This window comes from Mobula birostris, chromosome 4 (genome assembly GCF_030028105.1).
Source record: "Mobula birostris isolate sMobBir1 chromosome 4, sMobBir1.hap1, whole genome shotgun sequence".
Classification (NCBI taxonomy): domain Eukaryota; kingdom Metazoa; phylum Chordata; class Chondrichthyes; order Myliobatiformes; family Myliobatidae; genus Mobula; species Mobula birostris.
The window spans coordinates 120552174-120573111 of record NC_092373.1 but is presented as its reverse complement, the minus strand read 5'-3'; the positions used below and the strand labels follow the sequence as shown (position 1 = coordinate 120573111).

The following is a 20938-nucleotide window of genomic DNA, read 5'->3' as shown; positions in this document are numbered from 1 at the left end:
GTGGTCACATGGGTTTCCTCTGGGTGCTCCGATTTCCAACCCACAATCCAAGAACATACTGGTTGGTAGATTAATTGGTCATTGTAAATTGTCCCATGATTAGGCTAAGGTTAAATGGGAATTGCTGGGCGGTGCAGCTTGAAGGGCCAGAAGGGCCAATTCTGTGTTGTAGCTCAATGAATAGATAAATCATCTTCCTTCCTATTCATTGGCTCATATCTCTGCCCCTGTGTTTTGATACCTCTCCCCACCCACCCATAGTTTTTAGTCCAATATTGCATGCTTGATCACCTTAACTAAAACATGGGCTTCATCCTTACTTTTCCAAGACTTTGCAAAATATTCATTAATATCTCAAGTCTGTCTCTTTCATACAAGTTACTTTTTCTTCTATGAGAATAAACTAGACTAGCTATGAGCGCTTTCTTTGATGTGGCTCCGAGAGGTCTTAATTAGGATGCATAACATTCTAATCAATCCTGGCAGAGGAAAGACCCTGTTCCTTTAGCTGAACGACCAAAAAGAAGCAGATGGTTTAGAATATGTTCAATATTGAAGGATTTGAGAGTGGCTAAGCAACTTCCTTTCCTCTAGTAAGAGCATGTTGGACATCTGCAACTCAATGCTTGAAAGTGCAGTAGAAGTAGAATCCTTCACCTCTTAAAAACATCCTTGAATGACCTACTGGAAGAGCCTTAAATTTGTGAGCATGTACTGGAAACTAGAATTATGTTTGGCTCTTTTTTTCCAACTGATGTGGACACAATTGACTGAACAATTCATTCTATGTCCTGAACTTTTGATAATTCTATGATTCTAAAATCATGAGTGACTCAAAGTATTCTTGATTTTCATGTTCATGTCAGAAGATTCAACTCCCAACATCAAGTTTATTTATTGAGATACAGTGCGGAATAGGCTCTCTGACCCTCCACCCAGCAATCCCCATTGAACCCTAGCCTAATTATGGGCCAATTTACAATGACCAATTAGCTTACTAACTGGTATGTCTTTGGACTGTGGGAGGAAACTGGAGCACCCAGAAGAAATTTGCACAGTTATTGGGAGAGCGTACAAACTTCTTATAGATAGCAGCAGGATTTGAACCCGGATCGCTGGTACTGTAAAGCATTGTGTTAACCACTATGCTTCCTTGGCTGTAAATACTGTATAAATACACAACACTAAATAAATTAATAGAATTTAATTGAAAACAAATCTTCCACATAAGTAGAGCATCTAACTACCACTGCTGAGTTGTTTCTGTTGTGGTCAGAAGTTTTAGCCAGACACTCCTTTCATCAGTCACCATTGTAACCCTGACCGAACCTTCACATGAAAGCTGCAAGAAATGATGATTCTGCTCAATGTTCTTTTTGGAGTATTACAGAGGAATTCTGACAATGCTGTCCCATAGGTGACAGATACCAGGCACATTTGAAACAACACACCGTAGCACCAGTCATGCTGCTTTGTGCTTTGCAAGAAGAAAAAATATTAGCTGAAATCTTGGCAACACTGGTCCATGCATTAATTTCCACCTCAACATCAAAGATTCCCAGTATTCCACCTGACCCAGATCTGAGGATCCATTCTATCCAATCTCCCGGCCTCCATTCCCTTTACCAACGCTTCCAACTAGTGTCACCAACGCTTCCCTACCAATACAAAGTTACTAGTGTGCACATGCATGTACAGAGATGGTATTCCTAGTGTCTCCAAAACATAAGACTCCTGATATCCCTGATCTATATCCATCATGTAAAAGTGCTGCTGACCTCAACACTGTTTCATTCCAACCTCCCACCCAACCAAAATAAAATGCAAGAGAATGAGATCTTCTCCATCACCCCGCCCATTCAGTGAAGCTCTGTGTGTTCTTCCTTGTCTCTTAACATCCCCTCACCAGAAGAGTACTGGTGCACAATTCTCCTTCCCTACTGGCACAAATCTGACCACAAAAGTCCTGATCAGTCTCCAACTCCTCACTTCCAGCCCACCATCACCCTCAAATAGTTTCATGTGTTTTATATTTTCAAATATAAAAAAAACCATGTCTGTTACGTTTTATGTAACTGGGATCTTGGGCCTGGTTACATCGAATTTCAATGCAGTGAATCAATGGCACACTAGAATTTCTGGGTAAAAGTACCTTTGCCATTTTGATACCTGTGGAAAATTTGGAGTGCCTGATAAGCAAAGTGAGCTTTTTTTTACCTCAGGTCATAAACCTGAAACACTGTTTCTGTGCCCATGGATGCTACACGACCTTCCAATGATTTTCAGCATCCTGTTTTTATTTCATTACCGAGCAATGACACGCTTTGCTTTATGTTGGTAGATTCAAGGTGTTTTGCTTCCTGGTGCAGGATTTTTGCATTTCTCTGACATGACCCTAACTCAGCTGTTTCTGGGATGTGATTCAGTCTGGGTTAATACTAATTACACCCCAGTCGTTCCCTATTTCTGTAACTAAGTCCTGCTCTTCATGGCCTCCTATACCGCCACGATGAGGCCTCTCTCAGGTTGGAGGAGCAACCTCTCATATTCCATTTGGGTAGCCTCCACCTGACAGCATGAAGATCAATTTCTCCTGCTTCTGGTAGTTTCTCCCTTCTCCCCCTTCTTTCCTTTTCCATTTCCCATTCGGCTCCTCTTTTACTCTTCTTCTCCTGACCTGCCTATCAACTCTCTCTGACACCCCGCCTCCTTCCCTTGCTTCCATGGTCCACTTCTCTCAATCAAATTCCTCCTCTTCAGCCTTTTACCTGTACCCACCTATCACCTCCATGTCTGTCAGTTCATCCAGCCTCCCCCACCCACCTACCTTCCCCTTGCCTGGCACCTGCCAGCTTGTACTCTTTCCCCTTTGCCCACCTTCCCCTTTTTCCTCCTACCTCTCCAGTCCTGATGAAGAGTCTCACTCCAAAATGCTAACTCTTTATTCCTCTCCACAGATGCTGCCTGACCTGCTGAGTTCCTCTGGCACTTTGTGTGTGTTAATCTGGATTTTCAGCATGGCTTTGTTTATGATTTGCTGCTGTTTTCACCACTCAGACTGAGTCACACCCACTCATCAACCGTGTTGGTGACCTTCAAATTGTTAATAAAAAAGTTTAAAATGCACTGTCAATTAGTCACTTGTTTACATGTGTGTTATGCCATGGTAGATCTAAAGGACCTAACAAATCCAAAGAGGTGGTGAACAGAAAAATCAACCTGTTTTTTGTGTGACATCCCCAATACCTGAGACAAAATTCACCAGCAAGTATGACACCCAGATGGAGTGGCAAATGCTTGGCCAAACATATCGATGCAATCATGAAGGAGGCACACCAGCAGCTTCTCCTCATTTGGAGTTTGAGAAGATTTGTTATGTTACCAAAGACTCTTAAAGATATAAATATATATATGTACAATAGAAAACATTCTGACTGGTTGCAACACAGCGTGGTATGCATCTCCTAAGTAATCGATCACAAGAGGCTGCAAAGGGTTGCGGACTCAGCTAGCACTATCAGAGGCAGATCACCTCCCCATCATCGAGGACATCTTCAGAGAGGCGATACCTCAAGAAGACAGCATCCATCATTAATGATCCTCACCATCTGAGAAATGCCCTCTTCTCATTGCTACCATCAGGGAGGAGGTACAGGAACCTGGAGACTCGCACTCAGTGATCCAGGAACAGCTTCTTCCTCTCCGTTGAGAGTTCCATGAACCCAAGAATACTACTTTGTTATTCATTTTTTGCACTATTTATTTTTGTAATTTATAGACTTTTATATCTTTGCATTAAACTGCTGCTGCAAAGCAACACGTTTTGTTTTGTCTGTCAGTAATAAACCTGATTCTGATTCTGAAATAGAAGGATTACCCCAAACTGCAGGCTCCCATTTCCGTATAGGTCAATGGTGATGATAGGGATGTTTCTGTGGTAGAACATGTCTATTCTGTCATAGGAAAGCAGCATCCATCATCAGAGATTCCCACACCGCCCAGGTCATGCTTCGTCTCGCTGCTGCCATCAGGTAGATGTACAAGATGTACAAGAACCCCAGGACTCGCACCATCAGGTTCAAGAACAGTTACTATCCCTCAACCATCAGGTTCTTGAATAAAAGGGGATAAGTACAATCACTTGCCCCATCATTGAAATGTTCTAACAAGCAATGATCTCACCTTTGACTCTCTATCTCATTATCTCATATTCTCATTAATTATTGCTATTTATTTATATTTGCATTTGCACAGTTTCTTGTCTTCTGCATTCTGGCTAATCTTTCATTGATCCTGTTATAGTTACTATTCTATAAATTTGCTGAGTATGCCTACAGGAAAATGAACTTCAGGGTCGTACAGTATATGGTGACATAAATGTACTTTGATAATAAAATTTACCTTGAACTTTGAATTTTTGTATATGGCTCCTTAAAAATTTTCAAAAAAAATAATAGAATTAAAATTCCTTTAAGTAAATGGACCTTAAATTCTGTTGTTATCAATTTATAATATATCTGAAGACTGTGTAATTTACTTTATGCTGGGCTTAATATTATGCTAACATTTAAACCTAAAGTCTGTACCTTCAATGTTCAGATCTTTTCATTGTCTATTGCTACTTGAAGGTCTATCAAAGTAGTTTTCTGTGTTTCCTTAACTACCAGAAGGTCTGTCTGCAAACTCCCTGTTCAGATTTTGTCCTTAGACGTATTGACCTTGCCTCTAGGATGCTGGACACAAGCCAAAGTTGACTTTTCATTGACTAATATTTTTTTTTCTGTGGATTATCCAGTCTTCAGCCAGTGAGACAGATAGTTTAACCAGAAACAAACTAAATCAGCATTTACTTTTTATTTCAGTCAGCCTCTGTGTCTTTTGCTTCTGGCCCAAAGTGTACCAAAGCAAAGGACGGTAGCCAAATAACATACATTGGTGGGCAAAATGAGGAGGGAGATTGACAAAAGGCAGTATACAGAGATGAGAAGAGATAAGGGAGTATTAGTGATGGAAAGAAATGGGCAGATAAGTTCAAACTTTTCAGCAGAATAGAATGAAATGACTAAGATCAAAGAACAATTGTCTCTCTGACTGAGCTCTAAGCAAAGTGGATCTGGTCATGCATGAGTGCACCTTGCTGTTTCAGCTGCATCATCAAGCTGTTCTGTTGCAATATTTGATAACATCTGTTACATTGTGTAGACGATACCATGAATCAAAATAGAAAAACAAACTGAAATATGAATTAGAACTTGGACCATGCTGGAAATACTAAGCAGTTGTGATGAAAGGTGATCAATCTGAAATATTAATTTTGTTTCACCCTCCTTGGAAGCTGCTGGACTTTCTGGGTACTTCTAGCATTTTCAGTACATACATCCTGGAAAATATCTGATCTTGCTATGCTCCAAACATCAGTATTTCATGTCATGAACAAATAATGTGCCAGCTCACCCACAGTACCATCAGAAATGGGTGGAGATATCAGTGTGGTTTTGGGAAGTCAAGTCTGTAAACAGTTCAGTTGACATCAAGTCCTATTGTTGCTGATGGAAATTGACAGTAAGAAACTCACGGGTGCATTCAAACTGGAGAATGTTCTTGAGATACAACCATAATTCCAATGGATTTTTTAGAACTTTGTACTCAACATCATATTTTGTATCTCTAGGTTCTTGTAGTGGTAAAATGACTGAAACTACTAACAACACCCATCAAAAGGTGAATGCAAGGGAACAGGGCTTCACATTCTGCTGATCTCAGCAAATCCTTGACAGCAGATATACTCAATGAAAATAGTTCCAGTGATTTGGTTTATGATTAAATTTGTACACCTTAAGTCATAAAACAAAGGTTATTATTAGCTTTTCTAAAATAGAGTATTAATTGACCTTTCCTCACCATAAGGAAAAAAAAAATCCCTCCTCAAATTAGATTGCTGATACACCCAGTGGCCTAAGTCACGCAAATCAAAGGGCAACTAAGAGACCTTATACCTAGCCTATATGTTTTAACAATTTCCAGTGAACCACATCTAGCATGCACCTTTGGATTTTGGAGTCACTTTGTGCCTGTTGTGCTACTATCTTCAATCAAGCATTCACTCCTCTATTTACATATTCTTGGGCAAGTTTGAATTTCTGCGTAATCATTAACATAGTTAGAGTCACAGACTTGTACAGTACCCAAATGACCCTTCTGCCCATCACAGGCCCGTCAACCTTGTTGCCCATCTAATCCCATTTACCCACTTTAGATCCTTCTCTGCCTTGCCTCTTAAGTACATGATGTCTGTTTCTTTTTCCACTATCTCCTCTGGCAGCAAGTTCCAGATATCAACTACTCTCTGCCCAAAAAAAACCTTTCCCCTCAAATCCTCTTTAAAACTCCCCCCTCAGCCTCCTCAGGTAAAGAATCCCAGCTTATCCAATCTCTCCTCATATCTCAAGTCCTCCAATCCAGGCAACATCCCGGTGAACCTCCTCTGCATTCTCCCCTATGCAGCCACTTTCTTCCCATGAACTGCATGCAGTGAACCATGTACAGAAGCCAGTCTTTTTGTTAAGTTGCAACAAATCAACTCAATTTTTATATTCTTTAACCCAAGGATGCTTTATGCCATCTTCACACTTCTGTTGCTACTTTCAGGGAACTATGAACTTGAAACTAAATGTAAGTTTTTGTTGCAAGTTTTAAGTCTGTCTAGAATTTAACTAAAATCAGTGGTCTAATAAACTGGGCACTGAATGTGTTCCCGGTCTTCTGCTGCTGTAGCCCATTCACTTCAAAGTTGAACATGTTGTGGGTTCAGAGATACTCTGCTGTGCACCACAATTATAATGCCTGGTTATTTGACTTACTGTCACTGTCTTGTCGGCTTGAACAAGTTTGGACAGTCTTCTACGACCTCTGTCATTGACAAGGTGTTTTGGCCCACAGAACTACTGTTGACTGGATCAATGCTTTTCACGCCATTCTCTGTAAAATCTAGAGATTGTTGTGTGTGAAAATCCCAAAAGATCAGCAGCTTCTGAGATAATCAAACCACCCAGTTCGGCACTAACAATCATTCCACAGTCAAAGTCACTTAGATCACATTTCTTCCCCATTCTGATGTTTGGTTCTAAATGACAAATGAACTTCTTAACTGTGTCTGCATGCATTTATGCATTGATTCGTTGTCACGTGATTGGCTGATTTGCATTAGTGAGCAGGTGTATGCCTAATAAAGTGGCCAGTGAGTGCATATATCTGTATCTCCACACTGAGCTTTTGACTCTGTGCTCCTCAAAAAAAAATGCCATAAAATGTGATACCTATAACTGTGACTTCCATAAACAGAGATCTTATTACATCTGGAACTATGTCAGATTTATTACACATGCAAAAGTGGTTAAGGAGGGGAAGTGCTAACGTTATTTATGTCCCATTATTATACAAGTGCAATGAAATGACTACAGAGTCATGATCACATAAAAATGCATCACATCTGCAGAATTGGAGAATTGATGATAACTACTACTTATTCAGGATGCTTTCTTCTACCAGCACAGGCATTTTTACCCTTCACTGGATGAGCCAACTTCAGTTTTTCTGTACAGTAAGTTTATCCATCAGAGTAAATAAATCTCGCTAAAATGCTAATTAATATGACTACCTTATATTCAGTAGAGTATAACAAATAACAGGCACTATGAGCAATGCATTATCAATGCTTCATGGAAAAATATACAGCCTTTTTAAAATTATCTGCATTAATCTGTAAAACAAAATGAATTTACAATCCAATTCTGCTTTCAAAAGTAGTTTCTTGTACACTTTGTGCAAGTTAAATAATTCAAAATGAAAGTGACATATCGTCTAACAGATAAACTATTTAAAATCCTTGATTTTACTTTCGATTTTACTTTCTGTACAACAATACAAATTGTGCTAAAATGTTCCAGCAATAGACAAAAGAACTAGATTTTTCCCTCATCCACCGCGACACCAAAAGGTTCTTGTAATACCTCAGAAGTAGCATGAACTCCATTTACATTACTGGGCTAAAATTTCTGGCAGAATAATAGCAGGTTTAATGGACCTTGTTATTAGTACATAAATGACCCAGCAAATAGTGCTGATGATGAGATACCCAGACATTTGGTAATCCCCACAAGTTGCTGGACAATTTGGTACCACTTCAAGCATTAACCTCTTGAAAAAATTAGGATTTGCTCTTGATCTCCCGTTCAAGGCTGAAAATTTACAGCATATGCTCCCACAATACTAATAAATTTCTCTGGCTCGGTAATAGAATAGAAGAAAGAGTGGAATCTCACTTCTTCAAATGGTAAACCATGTTCTTACTTGTCAATTCAGTGTCAGAATCAGGTTCAATATCACTAGCATATGTTGTGAAACTTGTTGTTTTGTGGCAGCAGTGCATTGCAATACATAATAATAAAAAACTAAATTACATTAAGAAATATATACAACTAATTAAATTAAATAAGTAGTGCAAAAAGAGAGCATCAAAAGAGCAAAAAAAATAGTGAGGTAGTGTTCATGGATTCGTTATCTGTTCATAAATCTGATGGCAGAGGGGAAGAAGCTATTCCTGAAATATTGAGTGTGTGTCTTCAAGGCTCCTGTATCTCTTTCCTGATGGTAGCAATGAGAAGAGGTTATGTCCTGGGTGACAGGGGTTCTTAACTTTGGATACCACCTTCTTGAAGCATTGCCTTTTGAGGGTGTTCTCAATGCTGGGAAGGCTAGTGTCTATGAAGGAGCTAGATGAGTTTTCAACTTTCTGCAGCCTTTTCTGATCCTGTGGACTGGCTCTCCGTATCAGACAGTGAAGCAACCAGTTTGAATCTTCTCCACAATACACCTGTAGAAATTTGCAAGAGGCTTTGGAGTCATACCAAGTTTCATCAGACTCCTAAAGAAATATAGCCACTGTCATGCCTTCTTTGTAATTTCATCCTTATGCTGGACCCAGAATTGATCTCCAGAGTTGTTGACATTCAGGAACTTGAAGCTGCTCACCTTTTCCAATGCTAATTCCTCAATGAGGACTCATGTGTGTTCCCTCAACTTCCCCTTCCTGAAGTCCACAATCAGTTCCTTGGTAGTATTGACACTGAGTGCAAGGTTGTTGTTGAGACAGCACTCAACCAGCTGATCTATCTTTCTCCTGAAGGCCACCTCATCACCATCTGAAATTCTGCCAATGATAGTTGTGTCCTCAGCAAATTTATAGATCGGGATTGAGCTGTGCCTAGCCACACAGTTGTGGGTGTAGAAGAAGTAAAGCTGTGGACACATCCTTGAGGTGTGCCAGTGTCGATTGTTAGTGAAGAAGAGATGTTATTTCCAATCCACACACACTGTGGTCTCCCGGTGACGAGGTCAAGGATCCAGTTGCAGGGGAGGTAAGGTCCAGGTTCCGGAGCTTGTTGATTAGAACTGAGGAGATGATGGTGTTGTACGCTGAGCTGTAATCAGTAAACAACAACCTGACATAGATATTCCTATTGTCCAGGTGATCCAAGGCCAGGTGCAGAGACAGTGAGATTGCATCTACAGTATATCTATTGTACCAATAGACAAGGTCCTTGCTTATTCAACAATTGATCTTGGCCATGACCATCCTCTTAAAGCACTTCATCACAGTAGACATATGTACAACTGGGTGATAGTCTTTGAGGCAGCTCACCCTGCTCTTCCTGGGTAGCGGTATGATTGTCGCCCTCTTGAAGCACGTGCAGCAATGAGAGAATGAAGATGTCCTTAAATACTCCTGCCAGTTGGCTGGCACAGGTTTTCAATACCCTACCAGGTACACCAACAGGGCCCGACACCTTGTGAGAGCTTCCCCTCTTGCAAAATGGTCTGATGATGGCCTCCAATACAGGGACCACAAGGTCACCAAGTGTTGCAAAGGTTCGCACAGGCGTAGTTTTATTCTCCTTTCAAAGGCATTGAGCTCACCTGGGAGTGGAGCATCACAGCCACTCATGATGTTAGGTTTTGGCTTGTAGGAAGTAATTATCTGGAAACCCCGTCAGAACTGACGTGTATCCGATTCTGTCTCTAATTTCAATCAGAATTGTTATTTGCTCTATGTCTTTCCTTGCTTCCTTAATCTGATTTTACTTTCCCTCAAGTTCTCTTTCTTCCACTGTCTCTCTAATTGCTATACTTCCATCTCCAGCATTCCCCTGCATCTTTTTTTCTAACCTCACTGGCACTGAATTAGGAGATAAAGTTATTTTTGCCATTCCTCTTGGTTTCATCCCGCCCAGAAGGTCTGCTGCTTCCGGCAATTTGAGGATATAGTATAAAGCTAAATGAAACTGCTGAGGTGAATGCTTGGCCATTTGTTGTGACTGATGGCTCTCAGGGACCCTCTAGATTTTTGAAGGATTTCCATTCCATCTTCAGGAGACAATATAATATGGAATAAATTCTCATTCTTATGACAACATTTGAATCTCTATAATTATCTGGAAGTTGCTTCTATCCATTTACCAGTCTGCGGAAATACTAAGTGCCTTTCATGGCTTCCTAAAAAAAATAATTGGCGGATGAGATATAATATTTGCATAACAACATTTTTGTACTTTGCTTGACACACTGGACATGAAGGTGCTTCACAGGATCCAGGCATTGAATGAAGTATGTCTTCTTAGTTTCTTAACAGAAAGATCAATGAAATTTGGAGTGATAATTTATTCAAATAAAAACAATTCAGGAGTACTGAATAAAATACAGGTGCTGTGAATGTTATTCAAGTTTTCCTTTAACTTTACATTATTTGTATTCTTCTTGACAGCCCACAAACAGATCATAAATTTGAATCCTAGAAAGACATCTGTCACTCAAAGGTTGTCTCAGTGTGGTAATGTAATCAATCGCCAGCTGAGACGGCAGATGGACTGCCACAGGCCATTCCATACTGAGGGAAGGAAAAACTCTCACTGTTTGATTTGACACCTTTTGAGAAGGTCTTGTCTGTGAAGTGGAATTGACAAAAGCAAAAGAAGCTCATGTCAACAATTTCCTGACTCACGGCAGTGTGAACGACTAAATAAAAAAATGTACTTGGGCGAAGACAGAAGCAGACCAAATTAATTTACATGAAGCATGTGAAATGATGGTTGTGGAGTTTTGTCCTAATTTCTAAACAAATGATATTTATTTTCACTGTCTATGTATTTCCGAGATTTCCATCCTATCTTCAGGAGACAATCAGGAAATTACCCTCCCTCCTGCAATATCTGAGAATTCACTGATATATTACCCCATGAGCCATAACTTTATACTATAAGTTCACCTGAAATTTTGCGGCATCTCACCTGTGGTAAGATTCCACAAAACTGCAGGTTAAGATTTTTCACGCAACACAGACAACTGGGCTTAGTTGTTACATCTTCTACCAACAAATAGTAAGTTATATCAAAATGCATATTTTAAGTACATTATACCTTATTTTGAAGAATCATGCAGAATTCAGATATGGAGTGAACTTTCATCAATAAACTAAAAAGAATAGTAAATGGACATGCAGACATCCTTGACTGAATCTTTGAATTACAAGGGCAATAATTTTTAAGATAGAAATAAAAATATAAAAGCTGCATCCAAGACTCTAGTGATACTGTGCCATCAGTTAAACTCTTAATAAACGAACTTTAGAAGGGAAGTCTTAAGCTCAAACAAATCTGTTAATTTGTATTCAAAATAAATCCTGATATAATGAATAACTGTATGCAAATCACTACAGTCATGAGCAATTCTAAAATAAGTATGTTACAATATTAAAATGGAAATTATTTAGATACATTAAATTAATTAATTGTAAAATTAGCGCGCTCCATCACGTGCACTAGTCTCCGTAGTATCCAGGGCATCTTAAACGAGCGGTGCCTCAGAAGGGCGGCCTCCATCGTTAAGGACTCCCTCACCTAGGACATGCCCTCTTCTCATTGCTACCATCAGGAAGGAGGTACAAAAGCATGAAAGCACACACTCAATGATTTAGGAACAACTTCTTCCCCTCTGCCACCAGATTCCTGAATGGATATTGAACCGTGAACACTACATCACTACTTTTTTATATCCTATTTTTTGCACCACTTATTTAATATAACTATTTAATATATACTTACTGGAATTCAGTTCTTTCTTTTTCTCTCTATTATCATGTCCTGCTGCTGCAAAGTTAATAAATTTCATGACATATGCCAGTGATATTAAACCTGATTCGGATTCTGAAATCACTAAACCCATTAAAGACAATGGTAATGGAGGTTCATTTCTGGTGCTGACTAGCCCAAATCTATTTTAAAAGTATCCAGTTGATCAATTTAACATTTTGAAACTGGCATCTAATTAATATCATTTTCAACATTAGAAGACATTATAGTAACACTGTATCGTTTGGCTGTATTCATGAATGGTTGAATGACAATTAAACTTGAATGGGATTGAATGCTGCTCAATGCTGTATACTTGATCATTGAGCATTCACTTAGAGACTGTAATTCTATGATCTTCATTTATATTGTTCATTTACTAGAGCACAGGTAGCTGGATAGCTTTGGCTCTACCAGTTATCATATCCAATGAAAGTGAAAGCAGTATTCAAAATGTTTTGGAAGTCTTAAAATTTCTAAATCCATGTTTATCATCTCCCATGTCGTTTGATATCATTATTTAATAGGCTACTCTTCTTTAAGGTAAGATATGAAATTTTATCTGTCCAAAAATCAATGACAAGCAAAGGCAAAAACGTTCAGATGTGTTGTATGCTACATTGCTAGGAGTAAGAGAGAAGTTAACAACAATTTCTTTCCACTCTGTTGTCTAGCACATCCAATGATTAAATGGCACATTATAACTAAAGAAATTTTAATGTATTAAGATTTAGAGAAGAGAAAAAAACAATAATTGTTACAAGAGCATTTAGTTACCCAGGAGAGGAGTTTTGGAAAGGATTGGCATGTGTAATTGATATGAAAATATTAATGTGTTGCTAGCTGTACTGCTGAACAACTTTACGTTATTGATCAGCAATCTTGCAGTAGCTGCAATACGATTGTTAATTCAATAAGACTGACATGTGCTAATCGAATGGTGCTGTGCTTGCAAAATGAAGCAACATTTTGAATAAAGCCATGTCCTTACTTTACAATTTGCCTAGCATGAAACATAATACATGTCTGAAATGATTCCAGGACAGACCCCTGGCCCTGGTGACATCTTCTCAGTGCTCAATGATATTGGCATTATTTATGTCAACCTGCAACTTACAAAGGTGAAGATGTGCATTCTCAGACTTCTCATTGTCCTCAGTAGTCTCCCAGCTCCATCATGCAATTCATTTGGAACCTCACCACTCCCATCCCTAGCCTGACCAACCACAGCATTTAGTGCTGTGGTTCACTGAGCCAAAACAAGCACTTTCTATACATGGTTGCCAGGAGGAAAGACGAGGATCTTAAGTAAACAACATCAGGTCACAATGCCTAATTGCAGTCATTCACACCATCTAGGGAAGTGCTGTGACAGTGAGTTTAGTTGGGCGGGACAATAAAGGAGTCCACAATAAGACTGAGTATAAATTTGAAGGGCCCGGGAATGAGAAAACAAAAAGGTTAAGTTTGATAGGACATTAGAAAAAGTGGAAAGAGTGACCAATTTCAGGTTCCTGGCTGTCAATAACTCTAAGGATCTAACCTGGACCCAAAATATTGATGCAACTACAAAGAAGTGGCTATATTTCATTAGGAGTGTGAGATTTTGTATGTCACCAAAAACACTCACAAATTTCTACAAACGTCCCATGGATAGCATTTTAACTGGCTGGATCACCATCTGGGTATGGCATGGAGGGCTGGGGGCTACTGCACAGGATCAAAATAAACTGCACAGAGTTGTAAACTTAGCACTAGCTTCCGCAGTATCCAGGACATCTTCAAGGAGCAATGGCTCAATAAAGTGGCACTCCTTCATTAAGGAACCCATCATCCAGGTCATGCCTTGCTCTTATTGTTGCCATCAGGAAGGAGGTACAAGAGCCTGAAGGCACGCACTCAGAAATTCAGGAACAGCTTATTCCCCTCTGCCATCCAATTACTGAATGGAGATTGAACCAATGAACATTACCTCACCACCTATTTTTATTTCTATTTTTGCACTACTTATTTAACTATTATATATACTGCATTTCACAGTTTTTTCTATTATTATATATTGCATTGTATTGTCGCTGCAAAGTCAAAAAATTTGTGACAAATACGGGTGATATTAAACCTGACTCTGATCAAAAGACGTGCAGGAGTGAAGGAGAGTGGAACTAGACTAGGCAAGAATCATGAGAGATCTTCAGTTGAGGGAAGAGGATACAGCACTGTCTGATTATGCTGCGTAAGAATATTTAGGAACATATCTGGGATTAAAGAAGAAGATTTATTGGAACAAGTTCACCTAGCATCCTTCTGCAAACTGGAGGAGCTTGTTCCTGCTGTATGACTCCTGTGAGGAGCAAAGGAAGAGAAGCCCATGATCAGGCTCAGGAAATGACATGCAAAACACTTGTGGTCACTCTTGGGTGGTGAAGTTCCCGATGAACGAAAAGGACCCCATCAAAGTAGAAATGAAAATCTTGACCTCTACCTGCAGGTCATCTAAAACAGTCATTTTACATATGATGCAAACCAAGAAAAGGTTTCCAGCACTAGGAATATCGCCTGTAGAGAAAAAATGCTTCATTTAGCAAGCTAAATTGTCAAAGAAAGAAACATAAGAGTTGCAGGAATATGGAGCGTTAAAAAAACTCTCGAAGCAACCACTGATGCAGCGTTTCAACCCGAAAAGATGACATTTTTACTTCCCTACAACCCCACCCCCGCTGCTGCTGCTTGACCCACTAGATTCTTCCAGAAGCTACTTTCTTTTAGCTATTAAAAATACTTCATTCTATACGCAAATGTGCTCACTCCAGGACTCATGCTGAATCACTGCGGAACAACAACACAGAGGGGGAAACGGGTCTCCAGAGGCCGTGGTGGGCCAGCGAGGGGGTGTTGGCCGAGGTGTGCAAGCCAGCAGTCTGATTGGTGACGGTAGGATTCATTGTCCATCACCGACTCGTTTCCCTCGGGTGACCCCGTTTCTTTTGATGGTGCAGATGTCCCGGGAGACCGGCGGCACGGGCAGTCCCGCCGACCTTTCCTGCTGGCACAGAGTGCTGAAGGGCCCCGGCCCAAAGCGTTGACTGTACGCTTCTCCACAGATGCTGCCTGGCCTGCTGAGTTCCTCCAGCGTTTTGTGTGTGTTGCTCAGGTTTCCAGCATCTGCAGGCTTTCTCTTGTTTGTGACTTTTCCCTGCTGCCCTCTGTAAACTGGCTATCGCTCAGAACCAAGCGCGGGAACCCAGTCATCGTGCAGTGCAAGCACACCTCGCCACTAAACACATTGTCAATAATATATGGGAAAAATAATTTGTTACAGAAGTAACTTTGTACTTACTCGATAGAATTTATGGCTCAGAGAAGGTTCAGTCCATAATGAGGAGGCTACATGTGCCTCAAGATTGGGAAGGGGTGGGGTGTGATTCCCTTTGTACTACTTACGGACAGAATTAAAATTGACAAGGCCTTTTCCAAACTAAAAAAGTCCCCTATTTAATACATTGTCTGCGACATTTCCATCGATTTGCCAATTTTTATATAACAAAGTTGCATCCCAAATACTGAGATCATTCTCTGCTTTTAAGGACAAATCTCTCTCACCTCTAGCTGATTGTATGTTCTAGCATCTGCCATCTCTAGTGTCCTCTAACACCATTTTGTTTATTTTCTTGTATATCGTTAATAAATAGCAGCAAAGTTCTTTCTCATACATCATATTTACACAGAAGATCACGAAGTCACACAAGCCAGGAAGATCCCCTTATTCAATTGCAGATTCATGATGAAGTATCTCATTATGACTGTGGTAAAGATGCTCTATTTCTAGATCCCCAATATGGATGGAGGTTAGGAATAAACTGAGTTTGTGTCCATTCCTGTATGCTTGCTAGCATCTCCACAATGGAAGTAAATGTGTGGGTGCTCTGCTTGGACAGCAATCAATTAAACGCACGCTGGGGCTTGCCAGAGCTTGTCATGACATCATTCTTGGTTAAATTCTGCCACGTTCCAGAAACAAAAATCTCTTGTTGTGGTCAATTATGCCAGTTTTATTTATAATCTTCATTTAATTAGGCAAATATTTTCACAGTAATATTAATCAGAAAGACAACTATCGGTTTGTTATTTACTGTAGATGAAACACCAAAGGCTTTAAAGCTAGGATTGAAGTAGTATATAGAATCAATAAAGAGTTAGAGGTGGAAAGGTTTAGAAATTCCCAGAAGTAAGAGTCTTGGCATCTGAAGGCACAGCCAGCAAAGGTGGAAGACCAAGAGGCCAGAATTAGAGGCACATGAGGCAGTATTTGATGCAACATAGGGAAAGGCCCAGTGAAGGATTTGAAGCCAAGAGTGTAGATTTCACAGAAGTCCAGTAAAAATCCATAAACATGCATACATGGCTGAATGGGGCGGCATGGTACCATAGTGGTTAGCACAATGCAAAAACAATACCAGTGACCCGGGTTAATTTGCTGCCGCTGTATTCTCCCTGTGACTCTACAAGTTTCCTCCCGGGGCTCCAGTTTCCTCACACAGTCCAAAAGACGCACCGGTTAGTAGGTTAATTGGCCATTGTAAATTGTCCCGTGATTTGGCTAGGATTAAATTGGGGGATCTCTGGGTGGTGCAGCTCGAAGGGCTGAAAGAGCTTACTGTGCACTGAATGTCGATAAATAAAAATACATAAATAAATGTCACATCTTAAAGTTATCATTGTTATCCCTTTCATTCAAGTTATCCATTGTTATTCACACATTCATTTTGATCTACGTTGTGGTTTACAATATGTAAGGTATAGGAATTGATGCCTTCATGTTCCATTCGATCAGTTCTCCCAGACTAGCTATAGACCTGTGCGTAACTACTCTGGCCATTTTTGATTTAATAATAAAGACCATCAAATGTATGCGCATGAACATTGGCAGGGTAATCTTCCGTGAATCAAAATAATTCCATGTAATGACACATAATTGATATTGATATAATTAGTGAGACTGGAGGGCCAATCCCCAAATTAAGTTTACCACAATTACTAAATGCCTCAATTATATCAAATCAATTAGCATTTGGGTATTTAGAATTTTGTTTTGTTTTGTTATTAAACTGGAAAGGAATCCCAGCATTTTGAATCAGGGATGACAGCACAATTCAGCCAGTGCACAGCAATCCACTGTATAGTGGATCGAATCCAAAAGTACCAGCTCAACATGTATCTTCAGTTTGGACGAAGAACTATCATTGCACTCTTTACTTGCCAGTGAGGAATTTGAGCCAAGGGATATGGCAGTGCAGCCTGAATCTGAATGGCCCCAGAGTCTGGATAAATTAAAGGGGAGAGATGAAGGTGTGGGGTGAGTTATGTGAAACCATGTAACCCTGTTGGGCCGAATAGCCTATTGACGGGCTGACCAGTCTGCCCCCTGGTGGTAAGTGAACCGCCCTCGCCTTCTGCAACTGTTGGAATGAGAGACTGGCAATGCAGGAATTGATGCCTTCGTGCTCTATCATTCAAACGAGCTCTAGGTTCCCCTCTATAACCACTTACCCGAAAATCCTCAGACTATTGACAGTTTAATCACAAAGACGCCCAAAGGCACATTTATGTTCTTTCAAACGTGAGCTTGCAAGGGCTGGGAGCCTATTTTGCGATCTAATGCGAAGATTGGCACCGTCAGCCAAGCTGACAGTGAATTCGCACACAGGAGACCAGCCATTTTATGAAAGGGGGGATCTAGCAGCTCACAGAACTGGGTTTTTGCTTTGGTTCGTCGGATCACGGCAATCCTTCACAATTCTGTAATATATAAATATATAAAATAAACATCTGAGCAGCGCGCTGAAATTCAACTTATTATAAATACCAACGACTTAAATGCAGGATTGAAGAAAGGAAGGGGCTCTGTACATGATTTGGTTCCCATTTCCATCCAAAGCATCGGATAGCCGTGACGTAAATCGGGTACTTTGCTTCAGCCCAATTAATGTTTCTACAAACATAAAAAAAAGGAACTCCGTGTACTGCACAAAGAACTATATGTGTTGCTTTAATATTCATGTTCTTCTCGAACACACATACACCATGTCAGTTTCAATGACAGGAGAACGGAAATCCACTCAAACGTTTTTTTTCGGCGTCTGCGATACAGTATTGCTGATCGCCTCCGCATACTTGAGTGTGAGATTCTGCTCCGTGTTGTGAATCGCCGTTATTTTATTTCAGGGTAAAGTGCACTTGTTGTTTCATTGTTTTTTATATTTGTAAGCGACGCGGAAGTCTTATAATGACTATCCCATCGCATTTAGAGTGGAATCGTAGCTCAAGCAACTTCGCAGTAGTAAATTGGACAGCGAGCGTTAGTCAGTCAATCTCAGGAAGATATTTGTGAAATTGGCACGATTATGTAACCAGAACCAGTCCTCGCGGATAAATAGGGCTGCGCGCGTGCCAAGTAAATTTATAATATTCCCATTGAAATCCAGTTTAAACTTGGATCCCAATTGAAGACGCGCATTTAGTTATATTGTTCGAGTTACATAAATATGTAAATTAAAGCAGTTTAATTCCCCCCCCCCAGCCTCGCACAGAGAATACAAAATCACAGCGGCAGCCAGCATCCATAAAAAAAAATCTCACAACAAGCTACACAGTAAAGCTACAAAGCAAGTGGAATGCACAATCACATCGAGTCTTAATGAACACAGGGACACATTATTAGCTTGCCTCCTATAACTGAGACGAACTGAACCCCCGCCCCTTCCTTTCTAGCCTTCTGTTTGGTGGCTCCAAGGAATGCTCAGAAAGCCCGTTCTATAATGCTGAGATCACCTTGTGTAATGGAATTTACGCACCTCGCTCCTGTCCCTACCATTTTTCGGCAATGTATAAAATATAGTTATTTACTGTGAATGGTGATGGTGTATTGCTTAGTCAGTCCTCTACGAGTGAAATTAATAATCACGATCGGCCGTGTTAAAAAAGATGCGACCAAGCTGTGAATTAGTATGTTGCTGATTGATCGATAACCCTTCAGTATTATTGTTTTGACGACATGTATGTATTCTGCACCGTGTCGGTGTTATACCACTGCAGTGGTGTGACGTCACCCACTTTGTGACCTAACTTTGTGACATCAGAAATAATAATGACCAGCGTTAGTTGCTTTTACAGTTGTAGAACCAGGATGCATCATTTGGGACCCGACCTAATAACCCACTGGTGTCTCCCCAGCTCGTTAGTTATCGCAACGGTTTACTCGGGCTGCGTCTCATTCAAAATATTTGACAATACAGGGGGATAGAGCCGCTCCCACCCACCCTCACCATCTTTACGCTTCCCCTCGACAGCGCGCTTCCTGTTTGTGAAAAGTGGTCGTGCCACAAAATATAAACGGTGCCTGGAGAAAAATAGTTCAGGACACAGACACATCATACTAACAGCCAAAACGATTAGAAGGACTATATGAATTTTGTATAGATGGTTTTCAGCACTCACTATATTTTATCTCCCCAGACACACACACACACGCGCTACAACAGCCTTGGCACAGAGAAATACAATATCGCATTCAACCGGTACCCAAGTTGAAGCAGACTGATAATTAATACCGAGTTAGCTGCCCCTGTCGCTCATGCTAAGGGTCTCAAACATTCCAATACATTTCGCAGTGCCCGCCTTGGTCGGCAAGATTACTTACATGCGTTGGTTATGGCGAAACTGTTTGCTACTTCCAAATTGTCAACATGGGGCGTCAGCCTCAGTTCATGTGAATTATGCTGGAAAATTCCTAAACGAAATGCACTGTATTCCTGATCTGCTCCTCTTGGGAATAACCCCCCTATTAAAACAAAAAATATATAAATAACTAGTTTTACCCTTACACTTCAAATGAACCTCATCAATATATTTTTGGTGTATGGCTATAACAAGATTCTGAAGGTCTTGAAAAATTAAGATTACTGATACTAAAATCTGATTGATAGTTTAGTCGAGAAGTAAACAGCTATTTAAAAAGATCATGATTGTCACTCGTTCTTGGTCTAATGCTTTATGACACAAATGCAGAAACGAATACGATCGATAGAATTGGGATTTTCTTAAAAAAATGAAATAAAGATTTTATTTGCCAATGTAAATTAATTTTACGGGAAGGTAACTCACCGATTTGTACGCTGGTGGGGGAAGAGGCACTGAGCGCCAGTCCGCATAACCAAGAAGCCAGGAAGACCGATATATGCTGCATAATCTTTTGCATTTCCGAAGAAGAATACTGCAACCGCGTTATAATCCTTCCTTTCAGGATCTGTTGTAAGTTTCAGGTCCTGTACATAACGCCGTTTTTAAGAAAGAAGGGGGAGAAAAAGAAAGAAAACGATAAACACCTGGTCGACTAACGCTGCTTTTCTCGGTTGGGGAAAAAGGCAGCAGCAAGACTAGGGACGGTGGGAAAATGTGAAAAGCAGTTTAGCACTGCGCTTTACCCAGCAACACCTCTCAGCACAGCCACGCTGCCAGAGACATGTCCTGATTCTTAATAAATCCGAACACACGAAAAAAAACGATTAACGACCGAACACATGCACGTTTCTCCCTACCAATCCAGAGAGGACTTCACTCGGAACCATGAGGCGTCCATGTTATTCAGTATGTTTTCTCTACCTTCACATATTCCCGTCACTTGCGATCAACATATTAACACCACTATTAGATTAGCGTATTTTATCTTACCTGCCTAGCGTGTCTCTAGTCGAATGACA

The 20938-nt window shown here is 40.3% G+C and overlaps 1 protein-coding gene across 9 annotated transcripts in view; it reads right to left on the bottom strand.

Annotated features, from left to right (window-relative positions):
* gria2b (glutamate receptor, ionotropic, AMPA 2b) overlaps positions 1-20587 on the bottom strand; it is a 140992-nt gene extending 120405 nt beyond the window's left edge. For all 9 annotated transcript variants that reach the window (XM_072255987.1, XM_072255988.1, XM_072255980.1 and 6 more), the window contains exons 1-2: positions 20343-20587; positions 19879-20019 (exon numbers count right to left, since the gene is read on the bottom strand). In XM_072255987.1, the coding sequence (XP_072112088.1) occupies positions 19879-20019; positions 20343-20436 (235 nt within the window). In that variant the 5' untranslated portion in view covers positions 20437-20587. The remainder of the gene's footprint in view (positions 1-19878; positions 20020-20342) is intronic.
* Positions 20588-20938: the final 351 nt, after the last annotated feature.